Source organism: Tenrec ecaudatus, chromosome 18, assembly GCF_050624435.1.
Source record: "Tenrec ecaudatus isolate mTenEca1 chromosome 18, mTenEca1.hap1, whole genome shotgun sequence".
NCBI classification, from domain to species: domain Eukaryota; kingdom Metazoa; phylum Chordata; class Mammalia; order Afrosoricida; family Tenrecidae; genus Tenrec; species Tenrec ecaudatus.
This window is the reverse complement of record NC_134547.1, coordinates 44,420,525-44,438,759: the sequence shown is the minus strand read 5'-3', so window position 1 is coordinate 44,438,759 and position 18,235 is coordinate 44,420,525. Positions and strand designations below refer to the sequence as shown.

Here is an 18,235-nt window from a genome sequence, read left to right as displayed (position 1 = left end):
ATAAGACAGTATAGAACTCTCCATAGCTCACTAATTTCAGATCCCACTTAAAAATTGGGTAAAGAAATACCTCTCACTATACCAAGGCTATAAATCATGAGAAAAACAGATTTCCGCCTCTTTCTCCTGCAGAGCGACTAGGGTTTGCAAACTGCAGACCTTTTGGATATCAGGCAGAAGCTTTAGCATTGCAACACAAGTGCTCCACCTTAAAGTATGACATAAGGAAAATGTTTATTTGGAGATATAGCTCTTTCTTTGTAGGGACATCTTGAATCTGTAGTTAATAAGATTCTCATCTAAATATTGCAGTGGTATACTACTCACTGGTTACATGGTATAGAAGGTCAAGATAATATAGCCTTACATCTTCCACATCTCATTTAAGTTAATGAAAGTAAATTTATTTCCAAACTGACTTTTTAATTCCAATAGAAGTTTTTAAAAACAATTTACTACATGTTCTTTGCTGTTTGAACACCATACTGGTAGAGAGGTTAACTTGAGACAGCAATGATTTTACACTGCATTATTACTTGAATCAATACAAAAGGTATTTATTTATATGCTGAGACCTAAATTGGGTACATTTATGAGGGGTTTAGTTGAGTGATTCCCAAGATCATTCGGTTCAATTCAGTCTTTATTAATAGATATTAATATCAGTGTCACCTACATACAAAATATTTATATATAAATATATATTCATCGATAGCATATGTGCATATATACTCAGAGCCTACTATCAGTGAAAAAAACTAAAGTGGAATTCAGTTGCTAGACATTGGTAGAAAACACAAAACATTTTATTGGGTTTGAAAATATTGCTCAGAGAATGCTGAGAAAGCAAGAAAATAGTTTGGGGAAAAATAAGATTAATGGTAGGTCTGAAGAATCTTGTCTGGGTTGAATAAAACCTTCAAGGGAATTGACAATGGGAAGAAAAAAGATTAATGAAATCGTCCAAAGTTTTTATGAGACAGACACAGCTCTGGACCATTCATCTCTGAAGATTGAGCAGTCTGTTGCTTGGAACAATTAAAGCTTAATTCAGATGATAAAGAAGATCCAGAACTTCACGCGTTGTTACTAATGGGAGGGAAATTTTGGCAAAAATAAGGATTACAAGGATGATAGTGCTTTAACAAAGGAGTTATTTGCAATCAAGGTTGTCAATTCTTTATAAGTAAACCATCGGCATCTCTTATTTCTGCGATTATGACACTGATCGTGAATGTAAGGATTCCACCCATCTCCAATGGCAAGGAATATACCTTTAATTATAAACAACTCAACTCAAGAATGAACTATTGAGCTGCGTTCTTTTTGAGACCGATGTCTTAAGTTTCTATAAAAAATCTAGCAAATCCTAACAGAGACGACTTCTGATCAGTTCTGATAATTTTCAGAATCACTTTTAAAATATACATTTGAAGTTTAGAAATTTTACTGTGTGACATGTGTGTAATTAACTTCTAATGACTAATATCCACAAGACCATGACTTAATTAGGGCCCAAACTGTTTATTTCCTACAGTGCTTAATGGACAACACAGAATGCTCACTAGTTTCTGATCCCATTTGAACAGTAGGTAGAGAAATCCCTCCATGATTCTGAGTATGCGGTACCCTGGCCAGCCACATCAGAATCAGAGAGCATGCTAGAAATGCAATGTCTTAGGCCCTTTCCCGTATCAACGAAATCAGAAATTGGGGGTCAGGATTGGGGTGGAACTCACTAGTTCTGGTTGAACAAACCTCTGGAGGCTACAGATGTCCGTTAAAGACTGAAAACCACTGAGCAGGTAGATTGAGATCTAGGCCTTCTTTATGCAAACCAGAGAACCTAACTTCCATTCCTATACTTTAGAAAATGAAGTTTACTAGGAGGTACTTTGAGTGTTTTTCAAAAAGAACTTGTAAAACATTTTAAGTCCATAGCCCAACGTTCAGCGAAAGACAGGTAAACAATATAAGGTCGACAATAACATGAAGGAAGTATGCGGGTCTAAGGACAGTCAGCCATAGGAAAACCTGCGCCAAAGGATAGCGTTTGCCCAGGAATAAAGCTCAGAAGGCAGGAAAGGATGAATGGAAACATTAAGCACAGGGAAGCATGCTGTTACATTGTGGGATTGCAGTCCATGTTGCAAATGAAATTATGTTTGAGCTAGTGGATGGTAAACCAATTTGCAATGTAAACTTTCACCCAAATCAAATAAAAAGCTTTTTGTTTTTTAAAGAAAAATATAAAAAGTTTTCACTCAAGGGAGTTGGTTTTAAGCATTTAAAGATGTATATAAGCAATGTCTCTTTTTGAAAGAGTAAAAGGAAAACAAGATGGTTTCTGTTGATACACAGACAGTGTGGGAAGATTTCTCAAACTCCATACATCTTGTTCTAACAAAGTGCGGTTTAAGCAGCAAGAAAAGTTTGGCCTCGTAATTAAGCAGGAAGAATTATAGCATGGAAGTTAAGAAGGGCAGACTCTAGAGGAAGACAGTGGGATTTCATTCTGCTTCTACCACTTTCTAACTAGATGACCTTGGGCAACTTACCTACCTTTTCTGAGCCTGTTTCATCATTTGTAAAATGTGGGTCAGCGTGGATTTTAACCCATGGGATTGCATTGAGAATAGTGCTCACTACAGAAACTTCACTTAGCTAATGGTGGCTGTCACTGCTGCTATGTTTAGAAAGAGAATCACAAATACCATATACAAGCCAACTGTATGAAGTGGAAGTGATCTCCAACTGAACTGATTTTTTAAAAGATTAATGATAATGATGTTTAAAAGAATAAGAAACATATTCATCAAAACTGGTCTAGGTTTAATTTGATACTGTTTTTTTTTATTCATGGGATTTTGTTTGTTTTTAAGCAATCACTGAGATCACTGTTGTCTTCAAAGGACATCTTGAATTGTTAAAAATTAGCAAAAACAAAAAATGTCCATTTGAAAAAAATTTCTACTTAGCTCAGTGTACTTGTATCCCCTGATTAATGACGAACTATCTCTTGGCAGTTGTGGATTCATATATTAGCATGGCTTTTTAGTACTGATAAGTTAAATACTATATTTACAAAATATCCTGAACATTTTGTGCTGGTCTGTTAATCTGTATAATTAGACACATTTACTATTGTAGTGTTATGCAACAGTAAAATGGAAGTCACCATTTGAGCTTGGTTATCCAGAGCATCTTCAATAATGTCTCCTTCATATTGTCTTCTCTTAACCACTACCCTACCCATACATAGACACTCCTGTGTCTCCATGCCATGTGCCTAAATCAGTGTTGAGCACTTCTTTGTCACTCAGTTAATATTTGCTCATCACAGTCAAACAATTAAGTAAATTGATAGCATCATAATTTAAGATTGAACTTAAATTGTCTAGAGAAATGTTCTTAATGTAGAGTATGTTTGTCCTGGGGTTGGGGTGGGTAGCCTGAGGAGGCTGACATTATGCTTGTCCCAATACCTTTCATCCTCCATGTACTTTTGATCAAGGATAATCTCTTAAATTGAGATCTGATCCAGGGATATTGGATCAGTTGCCTAATTCAGTATTTCAGCTAAGTGAATTCTGGACACAGTCACACATGCCAATGTGTATCTGTAAAAATCAAATGCACCCTAAAGAACCTTTTTGCCTGTTCTTCCATATTTCCCTCCCATACGCCCACCCTAAAGCCAGCAAACATCAGCCTGTGGATTTCCTCAGCCCAGCACACCAGATGCCTCTCTTATTGCATGTTGTAGCAGGAGAGAGGATGAAATTACAGAGGCTGTCAGAAAGGACAAGCAGGGTGCCATACATTATCATTATCACTTGTTCCTTGGGTGAAAGAAACTATAGTAAATCCCTCAAACACAAAGCAATAAAGACGGCTGGCTTTAACCATCGTGACTGCCAGTGCCATTAATAGGCAGTGACAGCAGTGTGGCACTCTTAGATGTTGCTTCTATCTTTCCTGACAGTGTGCACATAAGCCTGCCAGTGACATGACATTAGATCACATGACTATTCAGATTTGATTCTGCTTTCCAGAGGTGCTCTCTTTTCCTAGGCATACAAGTGAGTTGGCATGACTTGCATCTTGAGAAACAGGTATTTATAAAAATACAGAGTGATACTACTGTGAACATATGCCTGAGTGCCTACCTTTTGTGGTTTTCCCCCCTATTCTCTAGTGATCTACGTGGATAAAGAAAACAACCAAGCCAAGAGAGAAGTCCTAAAAGCTGTATTACAAAAACAAGAGATGCCTAATAAAAGGTACATTTTAAGCATTCTAAAGTATTTGGTGGTTGGTATACAGAAAGTTTTTTTTTCAGTAGCCTGATATGTTGAAAAAGAACAAGTTAAGGATCAGGACACCTTGGTTGTGACTCACTCTGTGACCATGAATGATAAATGACTTCTGTCTTTCCTCCTAGAAATGTAGTGGTCCTGCCTGACACACAGTAACTGAGCATGCTACTGTGCTTCAAAAACCAAACCAGTATGCAGCATGTATAAAGTATCATACTGCCATTTCAGGGTAGCTGTGGTTGAAAGGGGGGTACACTCTGGAGTCAGCTGGCTTGGCTATGTGACCTTAAACAAATTACTTAACCTTTCTGTGCCTCATTTTCTCCATCTGTGAGATGGAGATGATAATACTATATAAAGTTGTTGTGGACTAAATGGTGTGTTTAATGCACACAACATGGTTACATTTTTTAATGTGATTGCTAGTGGTACTTAATGAGCATTTATTGCAATCCTTAAATAGCAAATATCAATGTTATCATATGTAATAAGCTACTTGCCTTACGGACTTCTCTATTAATATCACTGTTTTAGAATTCATATTTTTTGCACATTTGAACAGAGCAGATCTGAACTTTCCAGGAGAAAACAAAAACTGGTCTCCATAACTTAGGGTTTCCATGGGCGGGGAGGGTGTTACCCTCCGTGTCATTGGAGACCTCACCCAAGTGCTGCTCCCTAACCAGAGTTGGATTTCTCCAACCTCCATTGGTGGCTGTCTCCTGGGAGGACCTTTTTCTGTCCCTGGCCTCTTTTCTTGGACTTTGTGGTTCCTAAGGACATAGCCTTAAGGTGTCTCCAAAGTGGAGCTTTCTCCTGCCACCTGAGAGATGAAAACTTAGCTTCTTTCCTTTACTGGAGGTTATGAGGAGAATTGTAAAAACACTGTATTTCTCAAGTGAATTTCCAGATTAGCTTCTGTCTCAAGAAGGGGCACGGGCATTCTTAGCTCTTAAGATCTGATAGTAGCTTTTTCGTTCACTCTTTGAAAGGTATATATAGCTTTTTTGCATCTCAGTGTTTACCTTCTGGAGAAGGGTGATGGATCTCAGCTGTCATTAAGTTCACCCCTGCACATAGAGCCCCGGGCAACAATGAAATGAAATGCTGCCTGGGGTTATACTATCCCCATGATTGCTTGTGCTCAGAACTTTGTGATTCACAGGACTTTGGTTTAAGGGTTTGTTTGTTTGTTTTTATTATACTGATATACATGAAACAAAGCGTGTACAATATTTCATCGTTTTTCATGTACACATTAGTGACATTGATTACATTCTTAAAGTTGTACAATCATTTTGGCTGTCTTTTTAAAATTTCCTTACTACCTTTAACACGCATTAAATATAGTGTAAGAAAAACAAACAAAACACCCACTCGTCCACTTCCTCCTGCCTTTGGGTGACATCAGACCGCGTTCATCCTTTCGTAACTGAGCTATTTTATCCTGTGCAATGTATTCAAGGTTCGGGCATCATGTCAATTCCTAGCCTTGTTCTTGGCAAATGTGAACTCCTTCCTTCAGCACCATGGTTCTTGCTCGTACACTACCTTCTGAAATGGTGGGATGTCGACGAGTTCTTTTCGGTACAATAACTGTATTCTTCCTTCTCTTGATGTGTCCTGCATCATGCAATATTTTGCCCATGGAATCTGTCAAGATTGCAACTGGAAGCTTGGATTTTTTTTCCCCTTGAATTCTTTCAGTTTCAGATGTTCTTCCCTTGTAGTTTTCTAATTCTAGGTCTTTGCAGATTTTGTTACAATATTGGCTTTGTTTTCTCAAGCTGCCCTTTGGCATGTTCTGTTCCACTCTTTGACCTCATCCTTTCTTCCATTTGCTTTAGCTACTCTTTGATTAAGAGCAAGTTTGTCTCTTCTATTATCCACTTTGATAATTTCTTTCTTTCCTGCCATTTTAATGACCTTTTGCTTCTTTTTAAAAATTTAATAAATCATTTTATTGGCGGCTAGTACAACTCCTTTTTTGTATTTTTTCTTTTATAAATAATTTTATTGGGGGCTCCTACAACTCTTATCACAATCCATACATAAATCCATTGTGTCAAGCACACTTGTACATTTGTAGCCATCATCATTCTCAAAACATTTTCTTTTTTTAAGCACATTTGTACATTTATTGCCATCATCATTCTCAAACATTTGCTTTCTACTTGAGCCCTTGGTATCAGCTCATTTTTCCCCTCCCTCTCCGCTCCCACCTCATGAACCCTTGATAATTTATAGATTTTTATTACTTTGTCATGGCTTACACTGACCAAAGTCTCCCTTTACCCACTTTTCTGTTGTCCCTCCCCCTGGGAGAGGCTTTAAGTAGATCATTTGTGATCAGTTCCCCTTTCTCCTCCCACCTTTCCCTTACCCTCCTGGTTGGCTACTCTCATGGGTTTATCTGTCCTGGATTCCCTAAGTTCCCAGCTATTATCTGTACCCCGTGTACATGCTCTGGCCAGATTTGTAAGGTAGATGTGGGGTCATAATAGTGGGCAGGGGGAAGCACTAAAGAACCAGAGGAAAGTTGTATGTTTCATCGCTGTTATACTGCACCCTGCCTGGCTCGTCTCCTCCCTGCGACCCTTCTGTGAGCCTGAATGATGGTCTTGATGTCATACTTGAATGATGGTCTTGATATGATTAGGTCTACTGTCTTTAGTGTTCCATGCAGAAAAATCTGTTCTTGGGGTAGGGGGGAGAAAAAAAAGAAAACCTGTTCTTGAGATGTTCTCGAAATTCAGGTGGGATAGATTCCGGGTCTTATTTGGCTCTCGTCATCTTGTTTCAATTTTCTTCAGCTTTATCCTGAACTTACTGGCCAGGTTTTAGCTGATATTTGAGCTTCTACATCATGTCTTCCTACAGATGTCGTCAATTTGATTTCTGCATGTTCCATCTGGGGAAGACCATGTCAATAGTTGCTTTCTGTGTTGTTGAAAAATGCTGTTTGCTGTGAACGAGTCATTGGTTTTGCAAAATTCTATCATGTGATTTCCAGCTTTATTTCTATCGCCAAGTCCATATTTTCCAACTACTGTCCCTTTCTCTCTCTTTTGCATTCCAATCATCAATAATTTTGCATTCCAATCATCAATAATTATCAATGCATCCTGATTGCATGTTTAATCAATTTCCAACTGAAGTCATTGATGGAATTCTTCAATTTCTTTAGCTTTTGTGATTGGTGCATAAATTTGAATAATAGTTGTATTGATGGATTTCCTTCAAAGCTGATAGATAAAATCTTATCACAGAGAGCATTGTACTTCATGATGGATAAGCAGAATCCTTTCTGACAATGAATATACGATCATTCCTCTTGATTGTGTTGTTCCTCTTGGTTGTGCTATTCCTGGCATTTTATGATTCAAAATAGCCAATACCAGACAATTTTAGCTCACTGTGTTTAGCTGTCCTTATGTGTTCCATTTCATTTTTGGCCACTTCCAATTTTTCTAAATAAATACTTCACAAATTCCAAGTTCCAATTATTAGAAGATTTTTACAGCTGTTTCTTCTTACCTTGATTCATCATCAAATGAAGATCACTAAACTTCCACTCCCACAGGTTTACCCAACTCACATCACCTTGGTCCACTCCCCTCCAAGAAATGAGCTCTTCAGTCACTTTTCAGGTGCTCTTGTGCCCTCAGACGTGAGGGACTCATCCTCCGGCAGTATCTCTGACAGTGCTCTGCTTCTGTTTGAGGCTTTTTATATCTACAGTACATGAGGTTTCAGCAGCTTCTTTCACTGAAGTGGTGGGGAGCCAAGTCCTCCTTTTCCTTCTCCATTGTCTGTTCTTAGCCTGGAAGCTCAGCTGAAACCTGTTCACTTTGGGTGACGCTGCAGGCATGTGAAATACCAGTGACATACAGCTCCCAGCATCACAGCAACACCAAGCCACCACAGCACGACAAACCGACAGACAAGTGGTGGGGATTACTGGGCAGGATGGTAATTCTATGACCAAGTTTTAGAGGAGCATCCAAACTGTTGGCCACAATGTATCCGCTTATTAATTTACAGCCACAGAAATTTCAGAAACAGATCATCAGGCTTGACTTCTTAGGCTGGAAACTCCATGAGACCTATTCAACATCATAGCTACACACAGCCTCTTCTCAGAGATGTGCGGTAGCTGGACAGGACGGTGATAAAAACCCTTTAAGGAGCCTGAAGTTCTGCTTTTCCAGGATGGTACATGATCACTCAAGTTTTATTCACTTACTCTGGAGACTTCAGCTTTTTTAAGGTCCTTTCAAACACCACCAGTTCCCCGAGGTTAGCCCAGGTCATTAGTGGCTAAACGGAAGGGGTTCTCACTCATTTGTTTTATCGTAGCCATCAAGTGGCTCATCATTGTCCAGGGCTAAGCTCTGTTCTCTTGGACCAGAGTGTGTCTGTCTGTTTCTCTCCTCATTTTGTTTCTGGAATGTTAGAACTAACTTAAAAGTAGCATTCCTCATGGAGGAAAAGCAAAATAATTTTTTTCTGAAAAAGTTTTTTGTTCTTTGGTTTTTATTTTTGTTTTTAATTCAGACTTGATTGACAGGCTCCTCCACCCCTTTACTCAAGTTGACAGGAGATTATGAAACTGCAGCAGGGCTCTTACAATAATCCATACATCAGTGATATTAAGCACATTTGTACATATGTTGACATCATTTTCAAAACATTTTATTTCTACTTGAGCCCTTGGTATTGGCTCCTTTTTTTTCTACCCCTCACCCCACCCTCCCATGCTTGGGAACCCTTGGTAAATTATAAATTATTTTCATATCTTACACCATCTGCTGTCTCCTTTCACCCACATTCCTGTTGGTCATCCCTTTGTAGGGGGGGAAGGTTTATATCAATCCTTGTGATATCAATCATTGTGATTGATTCGCCCTTTCTTTCCCTTACCCCCATCTTCCCCCTATCCAATTGTTTTTTCTTAATTTTGTAACCTGGCATGTTGCCAAATCACTTATTTCCAAAAATTCTTGCATTTTGGGGATTTTCTATGTGTAAGTATCAAGTTGTACTATTTATTTGTCAGTTTGTATACCTTTGACTTCTTTTCGTTGTCTAGTTAAATCTAGCTAAGACTTCCAGAAAATTTTTCAGTAAGTAGTGCTAACAAACATCCTGGTATGGTTCCTTTTCATGAGGGGATTGCTTTCAGTGTCTCTTCACTGAGCAAGACGTAGCTTTAATTGTGTTAGAATTGCCCCTTCTTTTCCTATTTCACTGAAAGTTTGTATCAGGAATGAGTGTTATATTTTATCAAATGCCTTTTGTACATCAATTGATACAATCATGTATTTTTCTTTTTAAAAAATAAAATATTTTATTGGGAGCTTTTATAGCTCTTATAACAATCCATATATCAGTTGTAGCAAGCACATTTGTACATATGTTGCCATCATTTCAAAACATTTTCTTTATACTTGACTCCTTGGTATCAGCTCCTCTTTTTTCCCTCTGTCCCACAACTACTCTTGCGACCCCTTGATAAAATATAAATTATTATTTTCATATCTTACACCATTTGCTTTCTTCTCCCTTTACCCACATTTATGTTGTTCATCCCCCTGGTTGAGGGGGAGGGGTTAGGGGATGGTTATACATTGATTATTGTGAACAGTTCCCCCTTGCTTCTCCTTTCCCCCCACCTTCCACCTACTCTTTTTTTTTTTAATCTTGGGATGATTTTATTTTTTAAATCATTTCTTATCACAATCCATACATGCATCCATTGTGTCAAGAACATATGTACATTTGTTGCCCTCATCCTCAAAGCATTTGCCTTCTACTTGAGCCCTTAATATCAACTGCTCTTTTTCCCCATTCCGTCCCACTCCCCCTACCTAAAGAACCCTTCATAATTCATAAATTATTTTGTTATATGTTGCACTGTCCGACATCTCCCCCTGCCCTCTTCTTTGCTGTCCATCCCCCAGGGAGGAGGCTATACGCAGATTCTTGTAATCATTTTCCCCTTTCTACCCGACATTCCCTCCACCCTCCGGGCATCGCCACTCTCACCACTGGTCCTGGAGGAGTCATCTGTCCTGGATTCCCTGTGTTTCCAGTTGTTCTCTGTACCACTGTACATCTTCTGGTCTAGCCAGATTTGTAAGGTAGAATTGGGATCATGATAGTGTGTGGGGGGGGGGGCGGGGGGGAAGCATTTAAGAACTAGAGGAAAGTTTTATGATTCATCGTTGCTACCCTGCACCCTGACTGGCTCATCTCCTCCCCATAACCCTTCAGTAAGGGGGTGTCTGGTTGACTATCGATGGGCTTTGAGTCTCCATTCTGTACTCACCCACATTTACAGTGATATGATTTTTTGTTCTTTGATGCTTGATACATGATCCCTTTGACACCCCGTGATCACACAGGCTGGTGTGCTTCCTCCATGTGGCCTTTGCTGCTTCTGAACTAGATGGCCACTTGTTTACCTTCAAGCTTTTAAGACCCCAGGTGCTATATCTTTTGATAGCCGGCACCATTAGCTTTCTTCACCGTATTTGCTTATGCACACATTTGTCTTCAGTGATCATATCAGGAAGATGGACACCTACTGATAAAATTTTTAGTTCTTTGATGTCTGATTATTGGTCCTTTCTATGCCTCATGGTCACAAAAGCTGGTGTGCTTCTTCCACATGGGTTTTGATGCTTCTCAGCTAGATGGCCACCTGTTTATCTTCAAGCCTGTCAGAACACAGATGCTATATCTTTTGATAGCCAGGCACCATCAAATTTCTTCACCACATTTGTTTATGCACACATTTTTCTTCAGCAATCGTGTCAGGAAGGTGTGCATCCTGGAATGCCACTTTAATAGAACAGCATGTTCTTGCATTGAGTAAGTGCTTGAGTGGAGGCCCAATGTCCATCTGCTGCTAATACTAAACCTATAAATATATGCACATAGATCTGTTTCCCCACACTCATATAAATATATACATTCCAGTCTTTGAACCTCTATAAATACCCTTTTTCACCTAGTTCTTTCCTCTATTTCCTTTTACTTTCCTCGTGTCCCACTATCATGCTCAGCCTTCATTTGAATTTCAGTAATTGCTCTCGGTTACCTTGCCCTTGCTGAATCCCTACCAGGCCTCTCACACCCTCCTTGGCACTTACTTTGGATCACTTGTTACTCCTTTGTCCCTGGGTTGGTCAACACCACCTCCTTGCCCCCTCCTCCCCCTCTCCCGTGTCCCCCCAGAACCATTGGTCCCGTTGTTTTCTCCTCCAGACTATTCATCCAGTCTATCTTATTTAGATAGATCTCTAGAGATAATAATATGCACCAAAAATCAATCCGTAGCAAGATAGGCGATGAATGAGAACACAGAAATGACAACAAAAAGGTAACCAATTACCCATAGAAGAATTAATTACAAGAAAAAATTTTAAAAAGAAAGAAAAACCTGTAAATAGATCAAGGTCTGATTTTTTATCTCTAGGCGTGTCCTTCAGTCTGGTCTAATGGGGTCCCATGCTCTGGCCCCTGAGTCTGTCCTTTTTACTCCCTCGGGAGCTCACTGCTCTGCTCCCATGGTTGCTCTGCCACACGCTTTTAGTGATTTGCCTCGGTGTCACAGGGTCAGTCTGGATCAGTTCCGACACTGAGTCTCCAGTGTTGTCCCTCTTAGGGTCCGGGGCCATCAAGGAATGGTGTGTCTCAGTGGGATCAGCCATATTGTCCACTCAGTCCATTGGCTGTTCAGAGCTGGGATATTATCCTCCAGGCCTGATGGGCTAAGGTGTGCTCCACTCTCTCTTCCTCCCCCTTCATTTGCTCCCACATGCTCTGATCAGACATGCCCCTCTCCCCTAGCTGCAGCTTCAGTGCGGTCCTCTCAAGTAAATTCTTCTGGGGGGAGGGGCAGTTGTCCACATTCGGGGGCCGAGCCCTCAGGCCCCTGCACTGGCTCCCCACTCCTTGCCAGCACACTGCATTCATCTGGCACTGGCTTTATATCTGGTTCCGCTTTCCCTGTGGAGACACAAACAATACCCTCCCCTTGGGTGGGTCAGTGCCTTATTCCCCCATCACACATCTTTTTTTTCTTTCCCCTTTTCTCCCTCCACCCCCTTGTTAGTTGGCTACCATATGTATCCCTGGATTTGGTCTGGCCCCTGCCTTACTACCTGAATCTCACCCATAGAGTGATTGTATACAGTAGCTTTTTCCCTGTGTCCCTTTTGTATTTACCTTTCTCTTTTATATAGATATATAAACTTAGCTCAGCAGACTCATGTACTTGTCCTTTAGTGCTTCATGAGTTCATCACTGCTTTTTAGCAATGCATAGTACTCCATTATATGTATGTGCTACAGTTTTTTAATCCATTCATCTGTTGATGGAAATTTGGGTTGTTTCCAACTCCTTGTGTTTGTGAACTGTGCCACAATGAACATTAGAGTACAGATGTCTGGCCTTGGTTTATTTCTTGCCTGTTATGGGTATATGCCTAGTAGGGGAATTGCAGGGTCATATGGTAACTCAATTTCCATCTGTTTGAGAAAGGGCCAAATCGATAGTGGCTGTACCTACCTACAGGTCCACCAGCAGTGGATGAGGGTTCCTATCTCACCACAGCCCTCCAACCCTTGTTGCTTTCTGATTTTTTGAATTGGGCTATCTTTGAGGGCATTAGGTGGTATCTCGTAGTTGTTTGGATTTGCATTTGTCTTATGGCTAATGATCAGGAACATTTTTTCATGTTTATTGGTCATTTGGATTTCAGATTCTGTGAAACTTCTATTCAGGTCCTTTGCCTACCTCCTCAGTGGGCAATTAGTTTTTCTTTTATTGTAAACTTGCAAAGTGTTGTAGATTTTAGTAATAAGGCCTTTGTCTGATGTGTCATTGCTAAAGATGTTTTCCCAGTTGGTGGACTCTCTTATTACTCTTTGTGAATTCTTTCAATGGACTCAGGTGTCTTATCTTCAATATATCTCCCACTTGTGTATGTCTGACTCCTCTGTATTTGTATCCTTCCCTATTTCTGATTGTCTATGGATTCCCTGTGCCAAGGTTCTCAGGTTTGTCCCAATTCCCTCATTAATGGCCCTATTTGTTAGGGGTTTTATGTCAAGGTCTATGATTCACCTTGAGTTTATTCTTGTATGTGGAGTGAGGTAAGGGTTTTGCTTAATTTTTCTGCAGGTAGATTATCCATTTTTTCTAGCACCATTTATTGAAGATGGCATCTGCTTCCCATTTAATATTTTTGGGGCCCTTATCAAAGATCAGTTTTCTGTATGCTGATGTTTTTATTTCTGGGTCTTCAGCTCTTTTCCATTGGTCTGAATATCTGTCATTATGACAGTACCACATTGTTTTGACTACTGTGGCCGTATTGTACATGCTAAAATCAGGTAGAGCAAGCCCTCCCACTTTTTCCTTCTTCTTGAGTTCTCTGCTAATTCTTGGCTTCTTCCCCCCTCCATATGAAGTTGGTGATCTGTTTTTCCAATTATTTGAAGAAGGATGGTGGTATTTCTATTGGGATAGCATTGAACTTATATAGTGCCTTGGGCAGAACTGACATCTTTACTATATTGAGTCTGCTAATCCACAAGCATGGGATATTCTTCCATTTGTTGAGGTCACTCTTGATTTCTTGAAGTAGTGTTTTACAATTTTCCTCATACAAATCTTTCATTTCTTTAGTCAGGTATTTCAATGTGTGCTTGGCTATTGTAAAGGGTACTACCTTTTTAATTGTCTTCTGTGATCATGTCTGACGTGTAGAGCAGTCCAATAGACTTCTGTTTGTTGGTTTTGTATCCTGCCACTCTTCCGTATTCCTCTATTGCTTCCAATATTCTGCTGGTGGAGTTTAAGGGACCTTTGATCTATAGAATCATATCGTCTGCGAATAATGATAATTTCGCCTCTTCCTTCCCCAGCTGAATACCTTTAATATCTTTCCTTTGTCTAATGTGGTTAGCTAGTACCTCCAGTATGATGTTAAATAGGAGTGGGGACAAGGGGCATCCTTGTCTGGTCCCCTTTTTCAGTGGAATTGTTTTCATCTTTTTTCCATTAACTACCACATTAGCTGTTGGTTTTTCATATATGGCTTGTATAATATTGAGGAATTTTCCTTCTATTCCTATCTTCTTGAGTGTCATAAACAGGAATGCGTGTTGGATGCTGTCGAATGCTTTTTCCACATCTATCGCTATTATGTGGTTCTTATCATTTTTCCTGCCAATTTGACGAATAATGCTGTTGATCTTTCGCATGTTGAACCATCCCTGCATCCCTGGTATGAATCCCAATTGGTCATGGGGAATTATTTATTTAATATGCTTTTGTATTATATTGGCCAGTATTTTGTTAAGGACTTTTACATCAATGTTCATTAGGGATATTGGTCTATAGTTCTCGATTCTTGTGGCATCTTTGCCCCTTTAGGTATCAAAGTTATACTAGCCTCATAGAAAGAGTTTGGGAGTTGTCCATCTTTTCCTATGTTGTGGAAGCGTTTGTATAGGATTGGTGTCAGTTCTTCCCTGAATGCTTGGTAGAATTCTCCTGTGAAGCCATCTGGCCCAGGGGATTTTTTTGTTGGTAATCCCTTGATTACCTTATTTCTTCCATTGGTTTGGGTCTGTTGAGGTTCTCGACATCCATGTGGGATAGTCTAGGGAGAGATTGTTTCCAAATATTTGTCCATGTTTTCCCAATTGTTGAGTTCGTTAAATTCTAGACCTTCATAGTACTGTGTAATTATCCTTTTGATTTCATTAGGGTCCATTGTAATGTCCCATTTCATCCCTCATCCTTGCAAATGTCATTTGTTCCTTTCTTAGGTTAGGTTTTCCAGAGGTCTATCAATTCTGTTAATTCTTATTTTCCCTCTCCTGTATCTCTGCTCTGATTTTTATATCTATCCTCTTAGGGTTGTTCTGTTGACTCTGCTCTAATTGGGGTAAGTTTTGTGTCAACATATCATCACGAGTCTCTGTTCTTTTTTAATGTGTGCATTTATTGCTATCATCCTTCCTCTGATAAATGCCTTTGCTGTATCCCACAGGTTTTGGTATGTAGTATTTTCGTTCTCATTGGTTTCTAGAAACTTCCTGATTTCATCTCTGATCTGGGTCAATACCCACTCCTTTTGCAGTAGGAAATTGTTCATCCTCCAATTGTTTGCCCTTGGTTTCTTCACTGTCCTTCTGTTAATTTCCAGCTTTATGGTGCAATGTGTTATCTCTATGTGCTTAAATTTACTCAGGTTCGACTTGTGTCCCAGCATGTGGTCTATTTTCAAATATGTTCCATGTTGGCTTGAAAAGAATGTAAATATTTGGCATGTGGGTTCAAAGCTCGGAAAATATTAAGTCGTCCAATTGTGCTATTTAAATTTGTAGCCTCCTTGTTGAGTTTCTTTCCCAATGATCTGTATTTTTTAGAGAGTGGTGTGTTAAAGTCGCCAACTATAATTGTTGAGACTGTGTTCTCTTTTTTCATCTTTTGGAGTATTTGATTTACGAACAATTATTCTATATTGTTTCTTTTCATAGCATCAGACATGGCTCTCAAGGTTTCTTCCGCTATTTTGATTGTCTTATTTGACTGCTTTTCCCATTTGCTGAGGTCTGCTTGATTATCCTCTAGGTCACTGGTACGATTCTCTGCCTGTTGGTAAGGTCTGTCAATTTGTCGCTGGATTTTGTTATTTCATCCCTTAACTCTTGTATTTCCCTTTGGTGCATTGCTTTTATCTCCTCTATCATTTCCTCTTTTTCTGAATTACTTCCCTCATATCCTTTATGACTTAAAGCAGCATTTTGAAATTTTCATTTTGTGGCAGGTCAGTATCTGTTTCTATGCCCATCATTAGGTTCATGACTTCTTCTGGAATTGTCTTCTGTTTCTCCTGCTTTTTAGTTGAAGCTCTCAGAACTGGTTGCTGTTTATGTGTTGTTTTAGAGGAGCCTGGAGCCATCTTCCTGAGTCAAAGAGCCCTGGGCTCTCTCTTGGGGTATTCATATGAGTACTTCTATGAACTACCTGCCAGTAGCTGTACTGAGGGGTCAGGCTATCGCTATTCTTCCTATAGTGTCACTCTTATCCTAGCCGTCTAGTATTCCGTTACTTGGAATGTGTGTTGGATATTCCGCTCATGTGACACTGGTCGGGTTTTTGTGGGCCCACGAGGGCATTGCTTCCCTGGCCAATCTTTAAGTAGTCTTCACGGTTCTTGGAACACCTCGGCTGGCCTGTGTTTTCTTCTGCAATTGTGTTGAGGAGGGTGTGTGGGTATACCCTCCTTGGTGTAGAGCTCTGTAGCTGGCAGGGGAATAACAGTAGAAAGAGAAATCATTTTGGAGGTTGGGTGGATGTTTCCAAAGTAGCATAGAGTGCCACCCTTGGTGGTCAGGTGTTTCCTCAAGTCACTTGTAGGGCATTAGGATTTAGGCTGGGAATGCCCCCCACTTTTTGTTAGGGAGAACCCCCTGCTGCTTTTTGTGTAGAAAAGGACCGGCGTGAATTCCCCAGCTGCTTGCCAAACCAATACATGTAGGCGGGAGCTCCCCCAGTTGGGCCTTCAGAGTTGCCGTAGGTAGAGGGGGGTGGACTGGAGGCCACTAGTGGCTTGTGACAGGAAAGAGAGTGAAAGGAGTGGAAATAAAGACGACACAGACTGGAGCAACAATGCCAAGCAAACTTACACCCACTCTCACACACACAAGTAAAATGCACAAAGTAAACAAAAGTGAAAACAGTGAAAAAAACAAAGAAAACAACAAAAAAGGAGAACGGAATCTGCTGAGGCTGTGGTAGGAAATAGAAAAGAGCTAGAAGAGGAGAAAAGAATAAAACATGAAAGAAGAACACAAAGAAAGAAAAGGAAGGAGGAGAACTTTAAAAATAGATAAATAGCTGACCCCATGCTGTGCTGTGTGTAGCACTCACTCGTCCTGTGTGCAGCACTGTCTTAGGGGTCGGGCTGCCCGCCGGGAGGACAGGGTTGCCCTAGGCCGAGTGTCGGGGTCTGGGAACCAGCAGTGGCCTGTGAAAGGAATGAGAGGGAGCAGAGAGAATCATACAAGCAGAGAGAAAAGCGAAGAGAACAAAGACAAAGGAAAGAAAGAAAAAGAGAATAAAGAGAAAGAAGGGGGGAACCCAACTGTTCACCAATAATGGCTGTGATGGTAAAGAGAGAGGAGGAGGAAAGAAAGAATACAGAGACAGCTGACCCCTGGTCGCTTGAATGTGGGGCCAGAGGGGTTTAGACCCTGCCCCACATTGGCAGGTCGGTGTGCCCTTTTAATGCAGGGATCTAGTGGTGCTTGGCAGAATTCTAGCTCACAAGGTCACCTTAGAGGTCCGAAGGAGGTTTCCTCAGCAGCGCAGTGTAGATGTTTGACCCAGCTGCCTTGTGTGGTGTACAGCACCTCCACGGAGGGCAGGCTGAAGTTCCTCTTGCTATTTGGGTTGATTTGCCCTAAGCGGCGGGTAGTGCCCTGGAAGCCAGTAGTGGCATGTGATAGGAGAGAAGAGGAGAAAGGGAGAAAGAAAAGAAAAAAGAGGGAAAGGAAGAGAGAAAACAAACTTGAGCTCATTGAGACTGACTGCCGTGGGAAAGATATGCGGGTTAGTGAATAGAGAGGGGAGAAGAAATCGAGTAGTAGGTAAGGAGATAACTGAGATGTGATCGCCTGTCTGTGAAGCTGGAGGAATTCCAACTCTTCCTCAAGGTAGCGGGATGGTGTACCCATTTGATGTAGGGTTCCACAGATGCTGTGTGGGATTACTTCAAAGGCAAGATCGCACCCATGTCCAGGCATCAGTTGAGTGCTGGAGTTCGCTGGTGTGCCTGCTTTGTGCTGTATGTATCACAGCTGCAGGGACGGGGACTGGGGATGTTCCCA

At 40.5% G+C, this 18,235-nt stretch overlaps 1 protein-coding gene across 2 annotated transcripts in view; it reads left to right on the top strand.

The window, feature by feature from the left end:
* The window catches only part of RPGRIP1L (RPGRIP1 like), a 136,854-nt gene that overhangs the window by 105,323 nt on the left and 13,296 nt on the right, over positions 1-18,235 (top strand). For both annotated transcript variants that reach the window (XM_075536595.1, XM_075536594.1), the window contains exon 24: positions 4,199-4,283. In XM_075536595.1, the coding sequence (XP_075392710.1) occupies positions 4,199-4,283 (85 nt within the window). The remainder of the gene's footprint in view (positions 1-4,198; positions 4,284-18,235) is intronic.